A 20,734-nucleotide genomic window follows, 5' to 3' on the forward strand; every position below is an offset into this window, starting at 1 on the left:
TTCCCATGAATCCTGCGATCCTCCATCAGGGATGACTTTACTATAGGCAGGCAATCAACTAAAATAAACATTAATAAATATGTTTTTTTTTTTTTTCGGTAATTCACAATTAATGACTTTAAAATTGCATTTGTGCTTTAGTTTAATGGATAATGCAATGACTTCATTAAAATATTGCTGCATGTTAGTCAGACATGTAGAAGTACATGACGGGGGAGTCAACACAATAAAATACAGTAATCATTTTTATGCCCAGTTTGAGCCACAGTACATGATAGTGTTTTTTGAATTTAACCAGAAATTGACTCTTTCTTGTATTTGCTCCACTTGTTCTCCTTGCATGAAGCTCAACAGACTGTTTCCCAAATTGAACTTCCATGTCAGGTGCAATCGCTTACAGGGCCAGGGTTTTTTCCCCAGAGTTGTAAGACTGTTTCACTGTTTTGCTCTTTGGCTACTCTGGGTACATCACATTCCTATTTTGCTGTTGAACTATTACGCCTAGGATTACTTCTGAAGTATTAGTACTATGTGGTTGCTAGCAGGATAAAGACATTCCTTTGCTAGCCTCATTGCATTTTGCTATAGATGGCAAATTATGGCTTGGCTTAGTAAAGAATATGCTCTCTGTTCCTTGACATAGTCTTCACTGGCCGTTATCCTAGATGACAGCATAACGAAGAAACAGCTTTAGTGCTTGCTTGGACATACATACTATACTGTATATATATATATATATATATGAAAACACATATCTCAATATATCTATACTATATATATATATCGTTTATATATATATATATATATATATATATATATATATATATATATATACATCAACCATTCTATGATCTGCTTCTCGCAACTGAAAGAGGGCACCATGGCAGATGTTTGCAGGCTGGACTACCTGTGCAACCTCTGTAGGGTCCAGGCAGGCCAACCACAAGCATTACCTGGTAGGTAACCACCCATACAATCAGATTGTGATTCAGACTACGAATGCCATGAATATATATTGAATTTTTGTTTGGTTGTATGTCAATTGTGTTGATTGCATAGTCTGTTAGTATTCGTCTGTTTGTGTTTAGACACATAGCTTAATTTTTACATTTCAAAGGAGTGTTGTACTGACTTGATAAAAGCTTTGTCGGTCCATAAATCTCTATTTCAGTTTTGGACCAAAGGGCTTCCCATCACACATCATGCTATAGTCTTAGACATTCACTGGACAGCCTCATGTTTATTGCTACTTATTCCGAGAACGTCTGGAGAGCAAGCTAGGTTATGTGTGTTGATCAATCCAAGTCCAAAGGGTTTTGTTGTTATCAGTGGTTCACATCACGCTAGCCGTAATGCTTCCTTGCTTATTTAAGCTTTTTAATATGTAAATGTGAAGCTTTGGATTGAATTTTACTTGAAGACTGATAATTGAGACTGGCTTCTAAGTGGTGTGGGGCTTGGCATAATGGCAGAATATGAGAAGCCTTAAGTACAGTATATAATAATAAAGCTTCAAAAAATCTTTTGTCTTAAACAGAGTTGTGTCTGTCCCCTGTACTCAGATTATGACTGTTTACTACAACTTCAGTACATTTGTAAGTTATCTTTTAAGTTTAAATAAGATCAATATTTATTTGTTTTTACCAAAACAGCTTTTTGAAAGTAAAACAATGCACAGAAACATGAGCTGTATTTGCACCTGTACATGTCTGACTGAGTCCACTTTTTTAAAAAACAGTTTAAACGGAGTAAATGTCCTGAATACACATTGTGTATTCATAATAAACATTAGTCATCAAAATGCTGCATAGTTCATTTACATTGTCCTTTTGTTTATGGGAAGGCATTATATCATCCACCTAAGCATGTAGAAACTGGTAAAAAACAAAAAAGTAAGCTAATATAACTAAGAGTTCACAGAATTAGCAACCAGCACCAGGTTAAGCCTCTGCAGTTAACTAAGACAGGGTACCTGTGCTGTTCCACTTAATCTTGTGGGTCACCCCATTACATGTAGAATAAATTTAACCTTATATTTACTTCATGCAACTTAACATTAAGTTACTGTTTGTTTCATACATTTTTACCTCATATAATGTTAGTTAATGCTATCTTTGTTAAACTTATACCTGGAAATGAAAGTTATAATAACAAAATCTTACATTTCAAAAGAAATATTTTTGTAGCAGTCCATCTTCTTCTCCATCCACATTTTGCTGTTCCTTTTAAAAATAATGGTACTTTCCAGATGCTCCTGTTTTTTTTCTCACGTATACTGTGTCAGCATGAACTGTTCACACACAAGTTCTGAATGGCTGTAAAAAGATCTTTTAAACAGCTTGGGCACAATAGTACGGCAGTTATTCTAAAGCTTCCAGCTTCTTTCTGCTATAGGAGGTGGTATGAAATCCTAAGTTTTTTTTCTTCCCTGCTGGTATTCCACAGCTAAAAGTGACAGTCCAAGTGAACACATGGTGGAACGGTATTGTGGTCTGTGATGCCTGCATTGTAACTTAGTCAAAATCAGATTGAGTTTAAGCTTCATTATCAAAACTGTCTATCTCTTCCTATCACTTGGAATGATTTGGTATGACAGATAAACCACTGCTCAGAATGTAAACTTTAAGACACCCAGCTCTCCAACTACAGATTTATTTTTGAAATTGTGCAATGCTAAGAGGTCGTGCAGTGGTTAGCCCTGATCTGAATAACCAGCCATGTGTAGTTTGCATAACCTCACTATGTCTGCTTAAGCTTCCAATTACTTCAGTTTCCTCACACAATACAAAAACATATCTTGGTTTATTTGGGATCTTATTTTGGTGCAACCCCAGGTTTTGTTCATGCCTTGCTCCTGATACTGCTGGGCCAAGACCCGCATTACCAGAAGATGGATGTGTAAGTTGATAAAGGGACAGATGGATGGTAATGCATAGTTATGAACTTTTTTCCAACTTAAATATAGCAAATACCTTTCTGTTCTTTCATAAAGTAATAGACTGTGCACTGTTTAGCAAACTATTGTGGAAAATTGATTCTGGGTGAAAATTAGAACAACTGCTGATCTGGGTATTTGTAAAGAGAAGATCAGTGGTGCTAATTGCTATTGAAACTGTTGGTCTGAGTATAAAGTAATAAATTAACCATGAATAGAGCTAACTTTCTTTTCGTTATTTAATGGGTCAAACTGCTTTAATCAGACATTTTGGAAAATATCTTTATATTCACTAACTTTGGAATATTGTACGAACGCAGGAGACATTTTAAGGGTGAGATGTTTCTGTCGATTGCAATCATGCAAGACAATAATATTTCAAACATATCAAATTACAAAATAATTAACACAAGGAATGCTCTTGAAATTAAGTATAAGTGATTTGTATATTGACAATGTATTAGCTTTCTATGAACTGCTGCGCTTCAGTTATAATCTTTTATCAAAACATTTCTTAAACTTTATGCATGTTGAAGACTTTGCTAAAAGAGGTTGTACAAAATTTGGTAAGTTTACTTCAGTATCTATCCACTGTGCAAACTATACTTTCTAGAAGGTATAAAGATATACATATTATCTGTAAAATATGCCAGTCCTTATCAACTGTGCAAAGCTAGATAATATTGGGACAACTTTGAGAATTAAACGTTTCAATAAGATTTTTAGATCGTAAATGGAAATCAACTTTTTATAAAATACATTCTTCATCTGTCTGTGGGAAGTGTTCACTAATCCAACTTGGAACTGTATTACACACACATCTTTCTTGACTTGACTAATGCACATTTTGGATAATGCAAGAACCTAATTGTGTGAAACTGCTTCATTAGAGCAAGAGTTTTAGGAATGCCTCATTCTCGGTCTATATTGGAACAAAACCTGCAACTGAAATGCATCAATTTTAAAGTCAACAAATCTTAGCAACTTGTGTCTTGTTGGTGTTGATGTGCATTATGTAAGAATTATGCAAAAGTACCAAAAACCCCAGATTTCATTTGTATTTCTGCTATATAGTAGATGTTTATTTTTATTTTATTTATTAAAATTATACTTCCCAATATTTTTAGAGGACAAACATAAAATCATTATATTGGTTGCATGATTAATATGTTTATGTAACTGAAATAGAAGCTTATTTTAATTATTTAGTCTCCTCCATTTTTTCTTATTGATAAGGCACTTGTAGTTTTGTAGTTTGAATTTGGCACAAGAAATAATAAAAAAATCCTGTGACCCTGTGTTAGGATATCGCGGGTTGGAAAATGACTGACTTAATAATAAAAATAGCATTTGTTACACCTAACATTGTTTAAATCCATTTCAATATATATCTGACTTAGGATAGCTGGAATCTGGGGGGAAACATGTACACACACTGTATTACTTTGTTTGCATACTGCATTATGTTTTTTGTTTTTTTTTATCTCTTCTTTGTGTTTTATGATTGTTCTACTTGTCATTTAGCGATATTGTATTTGTATTTATTGTATAGCCCATTGGGCTTTCAAGTACATTTATATTTAATTAATTGAATTGGTCTGAATATTTCATCAGACGAGTGGCAGAAACATAATCATGGCCTTCACAAGATTTTGAGTTTTAACATTTTTTTTTGTTGAGACCCCTTTCACACTGTTAGTCCATCTCAAGTTTTAATCAACTGCTGGGATCTTATTCATTAAACTGAATCACATATACAGTTTCATAATACATTTTGTTAAAGTAGGTGAACTTTGTTCTCCCAACACTGTTTTCAAAAAATATTTATTGTAAACAGTGCTATGAAAACAAAAATCACTTCCTTAATGATTTAATTTACTGCTGCAAATTTTTGACAGGTCTTCAACCAACTATGCATTTTTTAATGAAAAAAGTTATTCAGTACCATCTGACACCGTGAAACACTTGGATGTGACTGCAAGGGTGTCAGTATACTTTAAAATGTATTGTTTATTTAATCTCTTTTTTATGTATTTAAGCTGTACATGTTCCTGAAGCCAATTTTTTTTAAATTATTCAGAGTCTAATGTTGATTCAAACACCGTTTTAGATATGAACTGCATATGCAATAATGGAAATTTTTATTTTTTTAAAAAACATCTTGAAAAGGTTTACAGATATCTGCTTCTTTACTTGAATGGAAATCATTCTTTGGTCGTATGTTGCTTAGTTGTTGGAAATATTCTTTAAAAGAATTTAGTAGTAATAAAGGAAGAATATGAAACTTAAGCAAGGTGCACTTTTTGTGTCTTGCCACTCTTAACACATAACATGAATTGGTTCCAATTTGGGTTAACTTTCTTTAGGAAGGATCTTTCAAATTATAGACAGGGATGCGGATGCATTCCAGTTCAAGTAACACTGTGAAACGGGCTTCAGACCTTATTGCTTCTTCTTGGTGTTATATTTTTTATATTTTATTTTGTCTTCTTGGTTGCATTATATTTTAGATGATATGTAAGATTCAGCTTTTTTATTTCAGTTACATACAGATATGTTAACAAGCTGTGAAAAATTAAATACAACATTATAAATAAAACTTTAGTTTCTTTATATTTATTTGTATTATGCCTTTATTTGTAATGTTAGGTCTTTACAAGAGTGATGTGTTCTTCTCTTACCCAATTATAATTTGTACTGATCTTTGTGTTTTGCAGATGGCATCCATGAAGTAACAGCTTGGTGTACACTACGTGTGACCATCATCACAGATGATATGCTAACCAACAGCATCACAGTGCGGCTGGAGAACATGTCTCAGGAGAAATTCCTTTCACCTCTCCTCTCACTTTTTGTCGAAGGTGTTGCTGCTGTTCTGTCTACTACCAAAGATGGTATTTTTATCTTCAATATCCAGAATGACACTGATGTTCATACAAATATCTTAAATGTCACCTTCTCTGCTTTGCTGCCTGGTGGACTTCGTAATGAGTTTTTCCCCTCAGAAGATCTCCAGGAGCAGATTTACTTAAATCGAACACTCCTCACTATGATATCCACCCAAAGAGTGCTGCCCTTTGATGACAACATTTGTTTACGGGAGCCATGTGAGAACTACATGAAATGTGTCTCAGTTCTCAAGTTTGACAGTTCCGCTCCTTTCATCAGCTCCAACACTGTTTTGTTTCGCCCCATTCATCCTATTAATGGCTTACGATGCAGGTGCCCCCCTGGATTTACTGGAGACTACTGTGAGACTGAAATAGATCTCTGCTATTCCAATCCTTGCAAGAACAATGGTCGCTGCAAGAGTAGGGAAGGGGGCTATACCTGCGAATGTTTAGAAGATTTTACAGGTGAGTGCTTACTTTATAGCATGTGCTTATTTCTGTTGACTTTATGAAAAACATTATTCAATTTATGTAAGAACATAAGAAATTTTGCTAACAAGAAGAAACTGTTCAGTCCATCATACTCATTTTATTAGGTTAATTCTTATATAATGTGAGATGCATCTATTGTAATAGTGATGTCTGTCTGTCAGTCTGTACTCCTGAAACAACTTAGCCACCCACTGGTGAATTTTGGTGAAATGTAGCCCATTTATTCTTTAACACTAGAATTACTAGAGCTTACGAAAAAACTCATAAATCCGTCCCACCTTAAATCGCTTCTTAAAACCGTTCACAACTCTCCACCAGCGTCTTTTGTCATCTAAATGTGCTGATAAAATCAGGCTGCAAGCAGCCGGCTATTCCATCCCCCACTGACTTAGAATGTGCACGAACTTCTCCCAGCTCATGCCTTGATTGATTATCTGGGAGTGAAGTGGAGTTTTAGAGTGGAAATAATAGATCCTTATTTGGAACACACCCATTTCATGTGTGTTCCATTTCTACAGTAATCTGTGTAAACACATTTTTAAAACAGAAACGTTTTTCATATTCTAGTAGTAAATGACAAAATGTAGACATAACTATATAATGTATTAAGCGTGAAGTCCAAATATCCAAGAAACACTTTCACAAAAGGTACAAATCTAACACAACAATTGCACTTTTATTCAAAAATATAACTGCAGAAACAAAAAGCCGCCTTAACATGCGACATTGACACCCATTTATTATGACTGCCTCCGTGGCGTAATAGAATCAGCTGCTGACTGGGAATCAAAAGGTCGCGAGTTTAATCCTGCACCACTCCGTTTTGAGAAGTAAACTGCTCTTAGTCTTACTATTTTAGAATAAAAACATACATTTGATTTCAGTCGGTGGGGGGATGGAACAGCCGGCTGCTTGCAGCCTGATTTTAGCAGCACATTTAGATGACAAAAGACGCTGGTGGAGAGGTGTGAACGATTTTAAGAAGCGATTTAAGGTAGGACGGATTTACGTTTTTTTTCGTAGGCTCTGGTAATTCTAGTGTTAAGGAAATTTATATAGACGATTCAGTTTTCGTTAAGATGTACTGAACAGATCAGGCTATATACAATTTTAAAAAATTTTTAAATTTCCCACTGAAAAGCATTGGCTTAAAATGAAGAAACATTCTGTGCAACTTAGTTTACAAATTATTTTACTATTTCGATTTTACTTTGATAGCAGTTCCAGCAATTTTTTCACCTCCAATACCCTCTACTTACTTATAAAGTCTTCCCGTTGACTTGAGCACAAATGAAATGTTAGGCTAACACTAAATATTAAAATCATCAAAAAACTTACATTAACTTCAGAGTGTGTAAGTAGAAAAGACATGCATTCAATCACAGGAATTTCCCTGTTATAGATAGTCACAGCATATTTGTTAAAGAGTTCATAAGTGAAGGGCAATGCCCATTGGGAGAACAAAGAAACAATAAAAGAGTATCTAAAGGAAAAAAACAAAGCATTAAGCATGCATCTATTGCTGTCCTAGGTCAGTGCAGAAGTTTTGATTTTTATTATTTATCTTTTTAATATTAGGCTTCATTAGTGTCAACATTTGTTCTTTAGTCCTAGCAATAACATAAAGCAAAGTTCTGCAATATGTTGGGTGCATTAATTCCTTGCAAAAAATACAGCCATATAATTTTAGGAGTTGTGTTTTGTGTGTTCAGGTGTGGTCAAAATCTTTTAAAATGTAGGTTGAATCTGAGCCAAAGTAATATCTTAATGCATTGATGTATTGTTTTCTGTAATTTGTTGTTTTTCAGTCTTCTTTCTGACACTGAAAAAGCCAAATTGCTGTCAATGCTGGAAGCTAAACAAGACTTAGAATAGTGCATAAAGGGCAGAGAGGGAAAGAAACATCCTTTGCTCTATCCAACAGTAGGAAATCCATTCACATATTTGGCAGGGCACACCCATCATCATTATGAAAATGTATTTTCCCAATGTTTAAAAAGGAACTTTAGGGGAAAATATAAAATAATTGATCATCCTTCTTGATTAACTGGTTGAATGTGCAAAGATGCTTTGGTGCCATTAATGATAATAACATGTCCCAAAAAGTGTTTGTTTATGACAGCTGGAAAATAGATACAATAATAAATACTGCATACCATCTGAAACATTTTAAATGCATTTTAATTTTAATTATCTTTCATATATTCTTGTGTTACTTTTAAATGTCACATCACCACGCCTTTGCGCTTTTACACAATGGCCTTGTCTTGCTACCATAAAATGTATCTGCTGAGAGTCAGTGTTCAGTTAACTCATTTTCTTCAGCAAGATAAAATATTGCTTTTGCATATTGTCTCCTCTGCGTGTGCATATCTTAGACAGCTACAGGCTGTCTTCCATAGCTAAGGTGTGGCAGTAGCATACTCCATCAAGGCTTTATAGCAGACCACACCCTATGTAATAGGGAGTTTACTATTAAGGAAAAAAGCTAGACCCAGGCTTAGATGATGAAGAGAAGAGCAGGGAGCTAGTCCTGACACTGGATTATAAAGGAGGGATTGGACATTTTCCCATTGGTTTCTTGAGAGCACATACAGTCCAACTTTTGCTAGATAAGTGTTGTGGAGGTCACAAAGTTGGCAAGAATAAGTTATAATCACTGTCTTCACTGAACATTGTTTCCTTACAGTCAGTGATGTGCTTCTAAGATTTTCTTTTAATTATGATTGATACTGTCTTATCAAATGGAAAGATACAAATGCTGTATACCAGAGAGAGGCGCACTGTAGCATTTCCATACTGACACTTGTACTTTAGCTTTGTAAGGAATTTAACCTGTAAAATTTGAGCCTGTACAATGAGTTGGTGTGAAAGGTTTCAGTTCAGGTCAGCTGATGCAGTTGATGCCACATATGCCAGGCCAAAGAAGAAAAGGGAAATGCCAGTTTGTCATACAACAAGGAACTCAAGTTCCAGTTCAAAAAGTGTGTCAGCATGACCATATCATACAGAAAGGTCAGTGCCAGTCAGTTGAAGCACAGTGCATGGCAAATTAGTTCAAGGTGCCAACACTACTAAATAATGAGCACTGGAGGCAAAATGGGCTATAAAGGAGATAGTGTTACTTTTGAGGGCAGGGAGGAATCATTTATTTAGGCATTGATGACTCACTCCTGTAATAAAGATAATTTACCCATCAGTTCAAAGTTTTTAAACAGCACAGACATATCTATATAAATATGTTTGTAATTCAGCATGAATTAACTATTTATACTGTGGTGTATGTATACATGATTAGATAATGTTAAGATTATTTTGGTGTATCTGATATAAAATATTATTTGGCAGCTTAATCAATGTTTTTGAAGTATAAGATTCATGGAACTTGGTAAGCCATTTCCATTTTAAAGCATTATGTAGGATGGGTACTATATTTATATAACACTCATCTTTCTACATGGAGGTTGTTGCTGCATAGAACAGATGTAAAATAGAGTGATTGCTAACTTCTCAGCTCCTTTTGCTATGTAGCTTTAAATATGCTGGTTATGGAAATTTTATACTGTTTTAAATTTTGTTTTTAAAATTTTATTACCATTGTTTTAAAAATTGACAAATGACTATTCTGATATTCTTGCCACTTGTATTCGTTCTTGAGAATAATTGCACATTTTGGTTGAGTCACTGTTCATAACTCAGCAGGTTAGTATAAGTTGTGAAATTTCGTAGCAGGTATTGGTTTGGGTGTGGAGGTAAGGGTTGGATGCAGTTCTTTAAAATTAAACAAAAATTAACTGTCAAGGTTATATTAGGATAATTTAAAAAACTGGATTAAGAAGGTCGGGAATTGTTTTTCCAGTTTATTACAGATTCACAGATATGTTTTCTGCCATAAAACCCTTCCCTTTTATTTATACAATTCTTTTTAGAGATAAGATTTACACTTTATTACACATTATTAGCATTACTGAAGCTTCTAGTCTCTCTCTATTTTAAAGACTTGGACTATTTCCAAGCCAATGTTTTCCATTTACATTTAAAGAATTCACAAGATCACAGGTACCTTAATTCAAGGATGCAGTTGTTACTTTCCTGTCCACAACATTTAATGTTTTTTTTTTATATTGTGGTGACCATAACTGGGCACAGTACTCTAAATATGGACTCAGCACTTCATCTTTTTACCATTACCATCCTATGACTTGTATTCCACTGATTTTATAAAGTAAACTAACCTTTTAACTGTTTCTATGTACTTTCTTGAAATAATCATATTGTGTCAGGATCACCTAAATCATTTTTGCTGTATTTTAATCACGTTGTTTTCAGCATATTGTACATTGACAATGTATTTATTAAATTTAATGTCCTCTAAGTTTTTGTTCTTCTTTGAAGTTTGCCAAGCCTTTCTCATTTTATGGCTTACACAGTTATTTGCTATTCCTCCACATTTGTTATGATTTATAACTTTTACAAGTTTAATTTAACCTACATGCCACATTATTCAGGTCACAAAACAATGTAATTTACCATTAATGGCTCTGGCACCTCTAGTTTCAGGATTAATCACCTCCACACTGCTATATTAAAGAATAAAAGACTTAGTAGTCTGTTTCGTATGTTTTAGTTTTGCATTCTTCTAAATTCAGCTGGGCTGCCATATCACAAGTATGTAGAATACAGTTGTAGTTGCATTTTTTGAAAACGTAATATTGCCCTTCTAATTAGTATCTATATCAGTATACAGTATTTCTTGCAGTGAAGATCTCACATGCCCTCAATTAATTCACAGTAATAATAAAGGTAAGGACTTGGGTTCATATTCATTTCTCAGTCACCTTATTGTCTATACCTTTTGTAACCTTCCACTGAATGGACTGGCCTAAGATCATTAATTATTATATTGCTGAGACATTCATATTGAATAGTACGTTTTGAGTTTCAGCTTGCTTTATATGAAAAGCCACATTTATAAATGTGCGATCAGTCCACTTCAGCTCAGATTAATTTTGGAATACTCGGTCAATCATGTTTTCGAATATGTCCTACATCCCATATTTTATACTGTCCTGCCTCTTTGGCTATGCCTGGTGTTATTTTAAAAATTAACTGAGACCATCAAGTTCTCATGTTGTTCATTGCATATATATTATATACTTACTGCACAACAGAGCCCCAGTTAAATTTACTTATATTTCTATTGTTTGTTGGCTATGAAAAAACCTTCAGCTTATTAAGACAAAGTGAAGTTTAAAATGTTTTTTTTTCTTTCTAATCAGTGTGAATAAAACCTTGGAACTTTTGAATAGCATTCAGGTTAAGAATATATTAAAAGATTTATCGGTTGAGGAATGTGGTGTAGCAGGAAGTTTTCTTTAATGTCCACTGTAGAGGGCCCTTATGAGGGTTTTTAAAGCGGATTAACACATATCGGGCTGTGTGATTCCTGCAGGAATTTGTCTGAGCTCCACAAGTTCTATAGTTTCACTTTCCAGACAAACAGGCATTTTGAAGCCAATAAATGACTTGCGAAACCTATCTTCAAGTTTGACAGCAATCCGAAGCAGCAGATAAGGTATAATTCTCAGGCCAACTGTTCCGCCAGAGTAGACAGTGATGACTGAAACTTTAGATTAGTCTTGTATTTCTCCAAGCATAAAGTAATTATTAAATTATAATGTGCCAGGGATCTGTAGGTCATAGTTCAGTTCCTCAGAGTTATTCATCATTTGTATAGCTGATGACAGAATACCTGTCTTCATTCACCTTGTGTTTCTGCATTACAAGAAAATTTACTCATATGTCTGTAAGATTTTGTAACAGGTCACCTTACAAGTAATAACTTGGAATTTAGTTTCTTGGTATTGTGCATATTTTGGAATATGTATGTTTTATATCTTTCCATAAGTAAGCCATTAGAAGAAATGAGAGCTGCCACTCACAATATGCATTTAATTACAGTGTTGTCTGTTCTTTGACGTATTAGACAAACTTTTGAATGCAGCTATATGTGACATGAGTTTTAAATTAAAACCCTACAAAAGACTGAAACCTCATCCAAGATTAGCTTCTGCCTCATGCCTAATACTGTTAGAATATGCTCCAGCTACCTGTAATCCTGAACTAGTATGAATGGGCTCAGGGATGTATTGTCTGGATTAATAATTGTTAGATTATCCAAAACCTGCCTCTATCTGGAGTCAGTAAGTATTTATTTGCAGTATACAATGTTCTTTTTCACAGCAATAAGGGATGTTTATTTGTTCCACAAACTGAACTTTACATTAAAAGCACTTATGGAAGTTTGCCAGGCAGCCATCATCATCTTTTCATTAATGTATAATAAGACAATGAAGAATTCTGGGTCATGTAGCCATTACACATCTTAAAGTCCAGTCAAATTAACAATGTGTAGGCATGTCATATTCTTCTTTTAAAACCTCATTCTTACCTTTTCAGAGTTTCTTTGTCTGGTGCTCGATGTGAAAGACTGTTCATAAAATGATTGATTAACTGATAACTCGTAATAATCATGAAACTTATTTTTAACCAAAGCCACTTCTCCTGCGGCTCTAGACCTTTTGGTGTATTGGCCTGTGAACACTTGTGTCTCCCCTCTAGTGAAGTAGGGTCCTGTTTGCCTTAAGTTGTAGGCTACTGCCCAGTATCAGCACTAGTCCCACAGGATTTGTATTCCAAGCCCCAGACACCATTTGCATGTTGTGCTCTACCTGTCATAAACATACAAAGAGACAACCCACACTCACTCACTCATTTTCTTGTGTGGTAATCCAGGAGAAGATGCAAATAGAGAAAGGTCAGGGTTTAGATCATACCAAAGTAGGAAAAATGTAATGTTATTTCATATATTTCACTACAAAAGTATTTCATACCTTTGCTCTGCTGGGTTCTTCAAGATTCATCCTTTTGTTAGTGTGAAGTATTTTTTTATAAGGCCACTAATTATATGCATATATCACATCCTAAAGCAGGCCGTTTTCCGCAAGGCCTCTGACTATTGTTGACCAAAGCTGTTTGAATTGAAATGTACAGTATTTTAATGGATACGTGTTTATTTATCTATGAAGTGGCTTAGAAGGGCACAGGAAACACAACCGTGAAATACAGGATACTCTTGGTTAGTTTTCTTCCTTTATATATCAACTGAACAAGGCTTTTATGGCAGTATGCTCAGACATTTACTGTGAGTGCCAAAGTTTATACATTTGGTGTAGTTAGTTTTTCCATGTGCCCATAGAGTTATTAACTGTAAATATCACCATACTGCCATTCTACACTAATATTTTTATCAACTAGATTTCATTTAGAATGACCAACCTTCAACTAATCAACCAGGCAATCAAATTTTTACAGAAAACACCATTCTAGTGTACTGTACTTTACAAAGCACACAAAGAGTACTGTTCTTTTATTTAGCAACAAGATGCAAAGTGAAAGGCAATATTATTTAAATACTCAAAATACTGCAAGGAATTAACACCAGTGGAGTTAATATTCTCCCTGCCTTAAAAAAAAAAATAAAAAGTAACTTTAAAAAATGACACACCAACTGTTCAATAAAACATGCCTTCTAACAATAACCACTGAAGAAGCTGACTTCATGTACATTTTGGAGACAGTCAAATTATAAAATACAGTTAGCATTCTTAAACTTGTTGTGCCTTAGTTTTATTTAGCAGCCTGTTAACTTCTCACGTTTGCTAATTCAGAGGACCAGGCATTGCTGAAGAAATGAAAAGTATTGTACCGTTATTAAAACTACACATTCAGAATCATAAAAACTGATACACAGGAATTAAAAAAAAAAACACTTTTTTACCTCATCATAAAATTAATTTTGTTTCGGCAATAATCCCAGTAATTGCCAATGTGATTTTATTTAGTGATCCTTATTACAGTTTTCAGTTAAAAAGTCTCCTTAAGGTAAGCATGTGGTTGTTATAAGCAGAAAATGAAAAATATGGCGTATTTGCAAAATGTTATCATTTTGGTAATCCATAAACATTTGCATCAAATTTATTACCACAGTTTTGCTAGGATTATTTTGATGTTAATTTGAGTATGGAGACTTTTTATGCAGCCAGTGGTGTAAGGTCCTTAAAACAGATTTCCATTTTTTTTTTTTTTAAGTTACTAGGGGGCGCTCGCCAACCCCCGTGTTTGGTTTTCCAGATACACACTTGTAAGATTTTTTTTCCTTTGAATTGTTGTTATTTCATTAGTTTCACTTTTATTTCAGAACTTCTGTAAAAACAATATTTGGAATCTTTCCTGTCCCAATATGCTGAATCTTTTGAATGGGGTCTGTGAGACTTGTGTTTAATGACTTTGTACCATAATTTAGGATAGGTTTCTCTGTTTGGAATTTCAGAACAGACAAAACAATCCACATCATCAGCAGTTAATAATTTTTTTGCAAAGTAACCAATAGATGCATTTGAGTTAAAACCCGTTTTTGAAATTCTCTAACATAAACTAATTTCCTTTTGTTTTTTGTCAGTGCGATCTGTGCTATCATTTTTTTTATATTGTAGCGACTGACGTAATAAAGTGTCACAAAAGTTCTGCTTTAACAATCGCTGACTGCGTAACCCCAAACACAACTTTGTAGCACCCTCTCCAAACCCTCCTCAGAGAGGTGTCGCCTCCCCCTTACCGCATCAATCAGCATCCAGCTATCAGTATGCCGTGCTGTACTCTGCCCTCCCTCGAGCGGACCTAACAATCACTTAAAACAAAAAAGGCTTCAGCTTGGCTGGAATGCTATAATACTTTCGCCTGTTACTGCTTTCACATTCTGTACCTTTCTCTGCATATGTATCGCACCTTGGATGTGTTGTTTTCTCCACGTTGCTCTTTCCTTTTTGCTAAAGGCACAGGATCTGTGTGTGCCATGTGACTTCACATGACTGAATGTTTTGCTGGCTATCCGTGGTCTTATTTGATAAGGGCGCATCTTATGTTCCACGGCCCCACAAGACACTCCGTTGTCAGTCCTTTTCGTCTCGCGGGTCTTTAAAATGTCTTTCGAGAATTTCTGAGAAGATCACGTCTCGTCGCCTGGCTTTTACATTCCAGGATTTTTTTTTATATATAGAGAGATGTGAGATATTTTTCAAAATGTAGAACAAATTTTGGTTGCCTGTTTTAATACATACACAAAAGATCTGAACATTTCATCCATCTATTCATTAATTTCCTGATGATGTTTATTCTGATACAAGTCACACAGAGCCACATCTTCTCCTGCAGCTTCAGACATACAGTATGGCTGAAAACAACACAGAACATAAAGTCAGTGTATCAAAGCACATCCTCCCACACACAGCCACACATACTTTTATACTGGGCTTATTTATAGTTAGCAATTAGCCAAAGAGTCACAAGTTATGAAAGTGGAAGATCAGGAAGGTACAGTATAAGGCATATAAGATAAAGAGCACCAGTGACAATTGTAAGTCACATGAACATATGAGAGCCACAAATAAAAAGAAAATTATAATTCCATATCACAAGAAGAGAAGGATTTTCTATTACTGCAAAATAACGTCTAACACGTTATTTCTGTACCACTGTATAACCATAAGAAAATGGTCAAGCTGCAGGTGAGGTTGTTGCACTAAGAAAGGGAAACCTAAAACATACAGAAAAAAAACAGCACATGTTCTGAAGTCACACTTTTATAATGGTTTATATATCTGACGATCTATATAAAATGCCAGTATATACAGCTAATGTAAAAGAAATAAAGTTCTTGAGACTGTAGTGAAGATCTACTAGGATTAAAAAGCAAATAAAACTGCTGAAGCCAGACATTTTGTTATGTGTGCTCAATTAAACCAGTGATCATATGTATAAAACCTTTTTGGCAAATCACTAAATGTTGGGAATATTCCTAAAGTTGATTGGAGAAACTCTGATAACTATAAAACAATTAGGTGACTCTGCATCATGGGCAGCTTAATGGAAATGATTATAAAACACAAAGCGTAAAGTCATGTATTAGCAGACAGTCAATATGGCCTTAGATAAAGATAGGAGTTTTTAACTAATGTGAAAGAGTATTTATGAGAAAGCAGTACAACTATTTGTTATAGTAAAGTATATGATATTTTAATCTTTTAAAGTTTGATGTATGTTACTTTATGAGAGGATAATCACTAAACCAAAAGCTAGCGGGATTTAAAGATTAGTTTACAGATAGGTTCAGAATTTGTTTAAGCCATGAAAACAATGAAAAATGGTGTGACAGAATTAGTCAGAATTATTTTAAGTTAAAAGTGGAGTTTAACAAGGTTCAGTGCTGTGACTGCTGCATGCTTTAAACATCTTTGAATAATATAGACAAAAATGTATCTGTAATTTGGTATAACACCAAAATTGGGTGGTTTCACAGATACCTTACTGTGAGTAGAATTCCCATTGAAAAACATAGGCATAATTGAGATATTGACAGATTTACAGATTACTTTAATATAAATAAAAGTGCATTTATACTCAAATAGTTGCACTGCGAGGAGGAGACTGGAGTTAGAAAGTACATTATATGAGAAAGAATTTAGAAGTTCATTCTCATATCCACTACCAGAAAGTATACACATGCAACTAAAGAGTCTAATGTTGGACCTGAGTGTACTCTGAATGATAATACCATAACAATATCAAGGACATAATATTTAGAAAAAAAACAAAATGCAGGTCTGTGAAGTAGAGTTAGAAGGAAAAGCCAAAACAGTTTAATGTTTTCAGCTTGAGCAATCACACAGTAAGTGGTGACATGATCAAAGTGCTTAAAGTTTTAAAGGGAATTTGCAGAGTGGATGCCAATTGTTTCTTTAAAACCTTTTTCCTCAACAGCAGCATGGGCACACAGACGAAAGGTTGGTGAAAAGTAAATTTGGGGCAGATGTTAAAAAATATTCTTTACACAAAGAAATATTGTAACATACCAAATTAATAAAAGCAGCGCCTTAAATACTTTAATATACTGACAACAGTATTTTGAAAGTGTTAGATTAATATAAAAGAAGCAGTTTTGAGCTGAATGATTTCATTCAGAGCACTTCTTTCGTATTAGCTGTGGAAGACTCCTACAGGTCTTTAAAGCTGTGTAGAAGCAATATCAATCATTATATTGTCCTCAGCATTTATTGTCATACCTTTGTTGGTCTTCATCTACATGCTTTTTTGTAAGTCTACAAGTATAGAGATTTTTTGCTAGATTACTTTCTCTTGAGAAAGCCTTGCGGTTTAATACAATCCAGGTAATAATAATACAGTATGAGAAAGCAGATAACTTTTAGCAGAATATTGGTCTTTGTCAAACGTTTATGTAAGTAAAGTCATATATGATTTCTGCAAGGAAAGTGGGGGATTGACGTACTGTTTCCCCAAACTTGACAGTTCACTGTCACCCTCCTCAGTATGTACCAAAGAAGCAGAAAGAAATAGTAGCTGTTTGCAGTAAATATTCAAGCTAACAATGTAAAATCAAACTATGTTTGAAAAAAAAAAAAAAATTCAAAGGTCACATTGAGATAGGGCTGATGGAGTGAAGCTTGGCTGAGACACTATTGAACTGTCGGCCAGTTCCCTGAAAAGTGACAACAGGTAGCCAAATTAAACAGATGAAATAACAAGAACGTTTGTCAGTGTAAATACCATTGATCCCCTTAAAAAGGAACTAAAATACTGTCTAATCGTCATATTTATCACTTTTGAAGTATAATACGCCTGTCATGTCAAAACACATTATAATAACTGTGCACTGATATGAATTATATGTGAGTCATCATTTAGTTGGTTTGCCTTCATCTCCCTACTTGATCAAGGGAGTTCTTATTTCCCAGTAGAGCTGCCGTATATATATATATATATATATATATATATATATATATATATATATATAATATATGCATGTCCTCCTGTCAAGGTTTCTTTTATAAATTCTGTTGTTTGCATGGAAAGTTGCATATTTAAGCCTTGTCTTGTGGGTATGCAATCTTTATAAATGAGGCCTCTGAAGAGGATGCATGCTAGAAATATATACTGTAGTACAGAACAAGCCACCAGTGCCATAAGTGACTACTTACACTTGAGAGAGTTTTTCAACAATAACTGGTTAACTTAAAAAATTTGTGCCAGTGACTAGTGTTGGGATGAAAGTTACAGCCACTGTATTTCTTTGAACACAGTAGAGAAAATGTCTGCTAGATGCCCTTGTCAGTTGCCACCATTATATTTTCAGTGCATTCATGAATGATACTTTTTTCAATACCTAGGCTACAATAGACTAGTCTGTTAAATGCACTTGTTAGTTTTACTTCAGGTGGAGCGTTGTCATTATGGGGTGTTGTGTGTAGAATTCTGACGAAAAAAATGAAATTTGATCCATTTTGGAATAAGGCTGTAACATAACAAAATGTGGAAAAAGTCATGCGCTGTGAATACTTTCCGGATGCACTGTATATAAATTACTTTCAAAAAGACTGGGCTGACTCAATAAGATGTGTTTTTTTAAATCCAGTGCAGCTGACGCAGTTGGTTCAAGCTGAAAGAGAGTTTGCGGCACAGCATTATGCAGCCATCTGCCAGCAGGGAAGCTGTGGTTGCTGGTAGAAGCTGGCATTTTTGAAAATGCACACTTTCTCCTGCAGTTTAGATTGCAAATGCACAAACCATATAGCTCAGTAAAATTCTGTTTTTAACATTAAAATGGTTTGAAAATAAACATGTCTTAACTAAGATGGTTCTAGGGTCTTTCCATATTCTCTCTTAACTTAATTCTGACAGTACAGACGGTGATTCCCAACAGATTCTTTCTTTTAAAACAAATCATATGAACTGATTTGTGCCCTCGAACAAATAGATTCAGCCGAGCTCAACAGGAGTTATAAAGCACATGCATATCCTGTGTGATGTTGTCAGCGTGTTTTGTTTTGCTGGTAGATGTTTAAAGTACATGCGCAAGAACTGCTCGATCAATAACTCTTGACTCATTTGATTTGAGAACAAGTCACTAACTCTGAACCAGTCTCTTTCTTTTGATTTGCAAAATAATTACATTCACTTGATTATGTAACGATTAATCCCCGTCTGCAATTAAAACATTACAAAATTTCTGTGATTCAATTGTTTTTAATACATCCTCTAACTGTGTTAATCTGATCAATTTGACCATGCTTTACACCTAATGAAACAGTGCCATGTGAATCCAAGTCTATTAATAGAACTTGATCGTATCATTCATTATTTCTTTATAATGGTCTTTATCCACACACACCAGTAGGTTCGCCATTCATCCCTTATAATGCGGGATCATCCCGTATTGGAACATAAAATACAGCGTACCATATTGAATCAGTAAGGGATACAATTTGACCTGTATTACACACTAGATCTTCAAAGTGCAGAGAAAAACCAAACCAGTTATACAAGAGCAGTGAATGAGTTTTACTTTCGGTGCAAATGGAGAAGCTGAGTGAAATTGCATTGATCATCGTCATTATTGCTGTAATGCCGTATTCACATGTTGGCATTAAGAAGAAAAAGGTCACATTGTGCAGTATAGCAGAGTGTCCATAAAAACACGGTATATGCAGTGCAGTTCGCGCTTAAAATGTAAGAGGCTGCTGAGATGTGTGAGACAGAATGTCAGTAAGTGAGCTCTGTCTCTGTCGGCAAATATGTTTTCCATGGAGCTTTTTCGGTTGCCCATGGGAGAATATCTGACCTGAAACAGCACGGCACAGTTGCCACCCATACCGTATCTGTACAGCAAAAGAGCAGGTGACACAGAGTGGAATCACTTACTTCCTTGTACTTCACTCACACTTCTCCCAACACAAATGTACAGGATTTCTCTTTATTTCTTCTCTTTGCCTCCCATGTCTGCAACAGTTATTTTTTTAGCAAATGTTCAAATAGAATTCATTTGCGTGTTGCACAAAAACATTTGCACAGGATTTTTGATGGATTGTTAATGTGTAATTATGTGGTAACCTACTGATGGAGACATCTAGTTGGATGCTTTTAGAAAAAGTGAAAAATTGCATACAGACATAAAAATAATAATAATAAAAATTTATATACCAGCTTTCCTGTGCTAAAAGTGCTTAACAACAAGAATTTAAAATAAACAGAGTTATGCATATATTTTCAGTCATGCTCATCACCATTTTTATAAATAATACATTAATATTTAAAAGTGATGAATCTTTAATATAATAACAAGCTGCAACAAGCAGCTGGAATTAAAAAAAATAATGTTCAGTGTGCATCCCTTTAAAGCAAAGTGCAAGGCTATACAAAAGTCACCAGTGCAACGTTTAACATATTATTATATAATGCTCTGCGGTTGAAAAAGTATAGAATATATGCAGTCTTCTCTTCAAGA

At 34.5% G+C, this 20,734-nt stretch overlaps 1 protein-coding gene across 5 annotated transcripts in view; it reads left to right on the top strand.

Moving 5' to 3' along the window:
* Positions 1 to 20,734, top strand: part of celsr1a (cadherin EGF LAG seven-pass G-type receptor 1a) — a 265,136-nt gene that overhangs the window by 99,379 nt on the left and 145,023 nt on the right. For all 5 annotated transcript variants that reach the window (XM_039761083.1, XM_039761082.1, XM_039761084.1 and 2 more), the window contains exon 2: positions 5,653 to 6,291. In XM_039761083.1, the coding sequence (XP_039617017.1) occupies positions 5,653 to 6,291 (639 nt within the window). The remainder of the gene's footprint in view (positions 1 to 5,652; positions 6,292 to 20,734) is intronic.

This window comes from Polypterus senegalus, chromosome 8 (assembly GCF_016835505.1).
Source record: "Polypterus senegalus isolate Bchr_013 chromosome 8, ASM1683550v1, whole genome shotgun sequence".
NCBI classification, from domain to species: Eukaryota; Metazoa; Chordata; class Cladistia; order Polypteriformes; family Polypteridae; genus Polypterus; species Polypterus senegalus.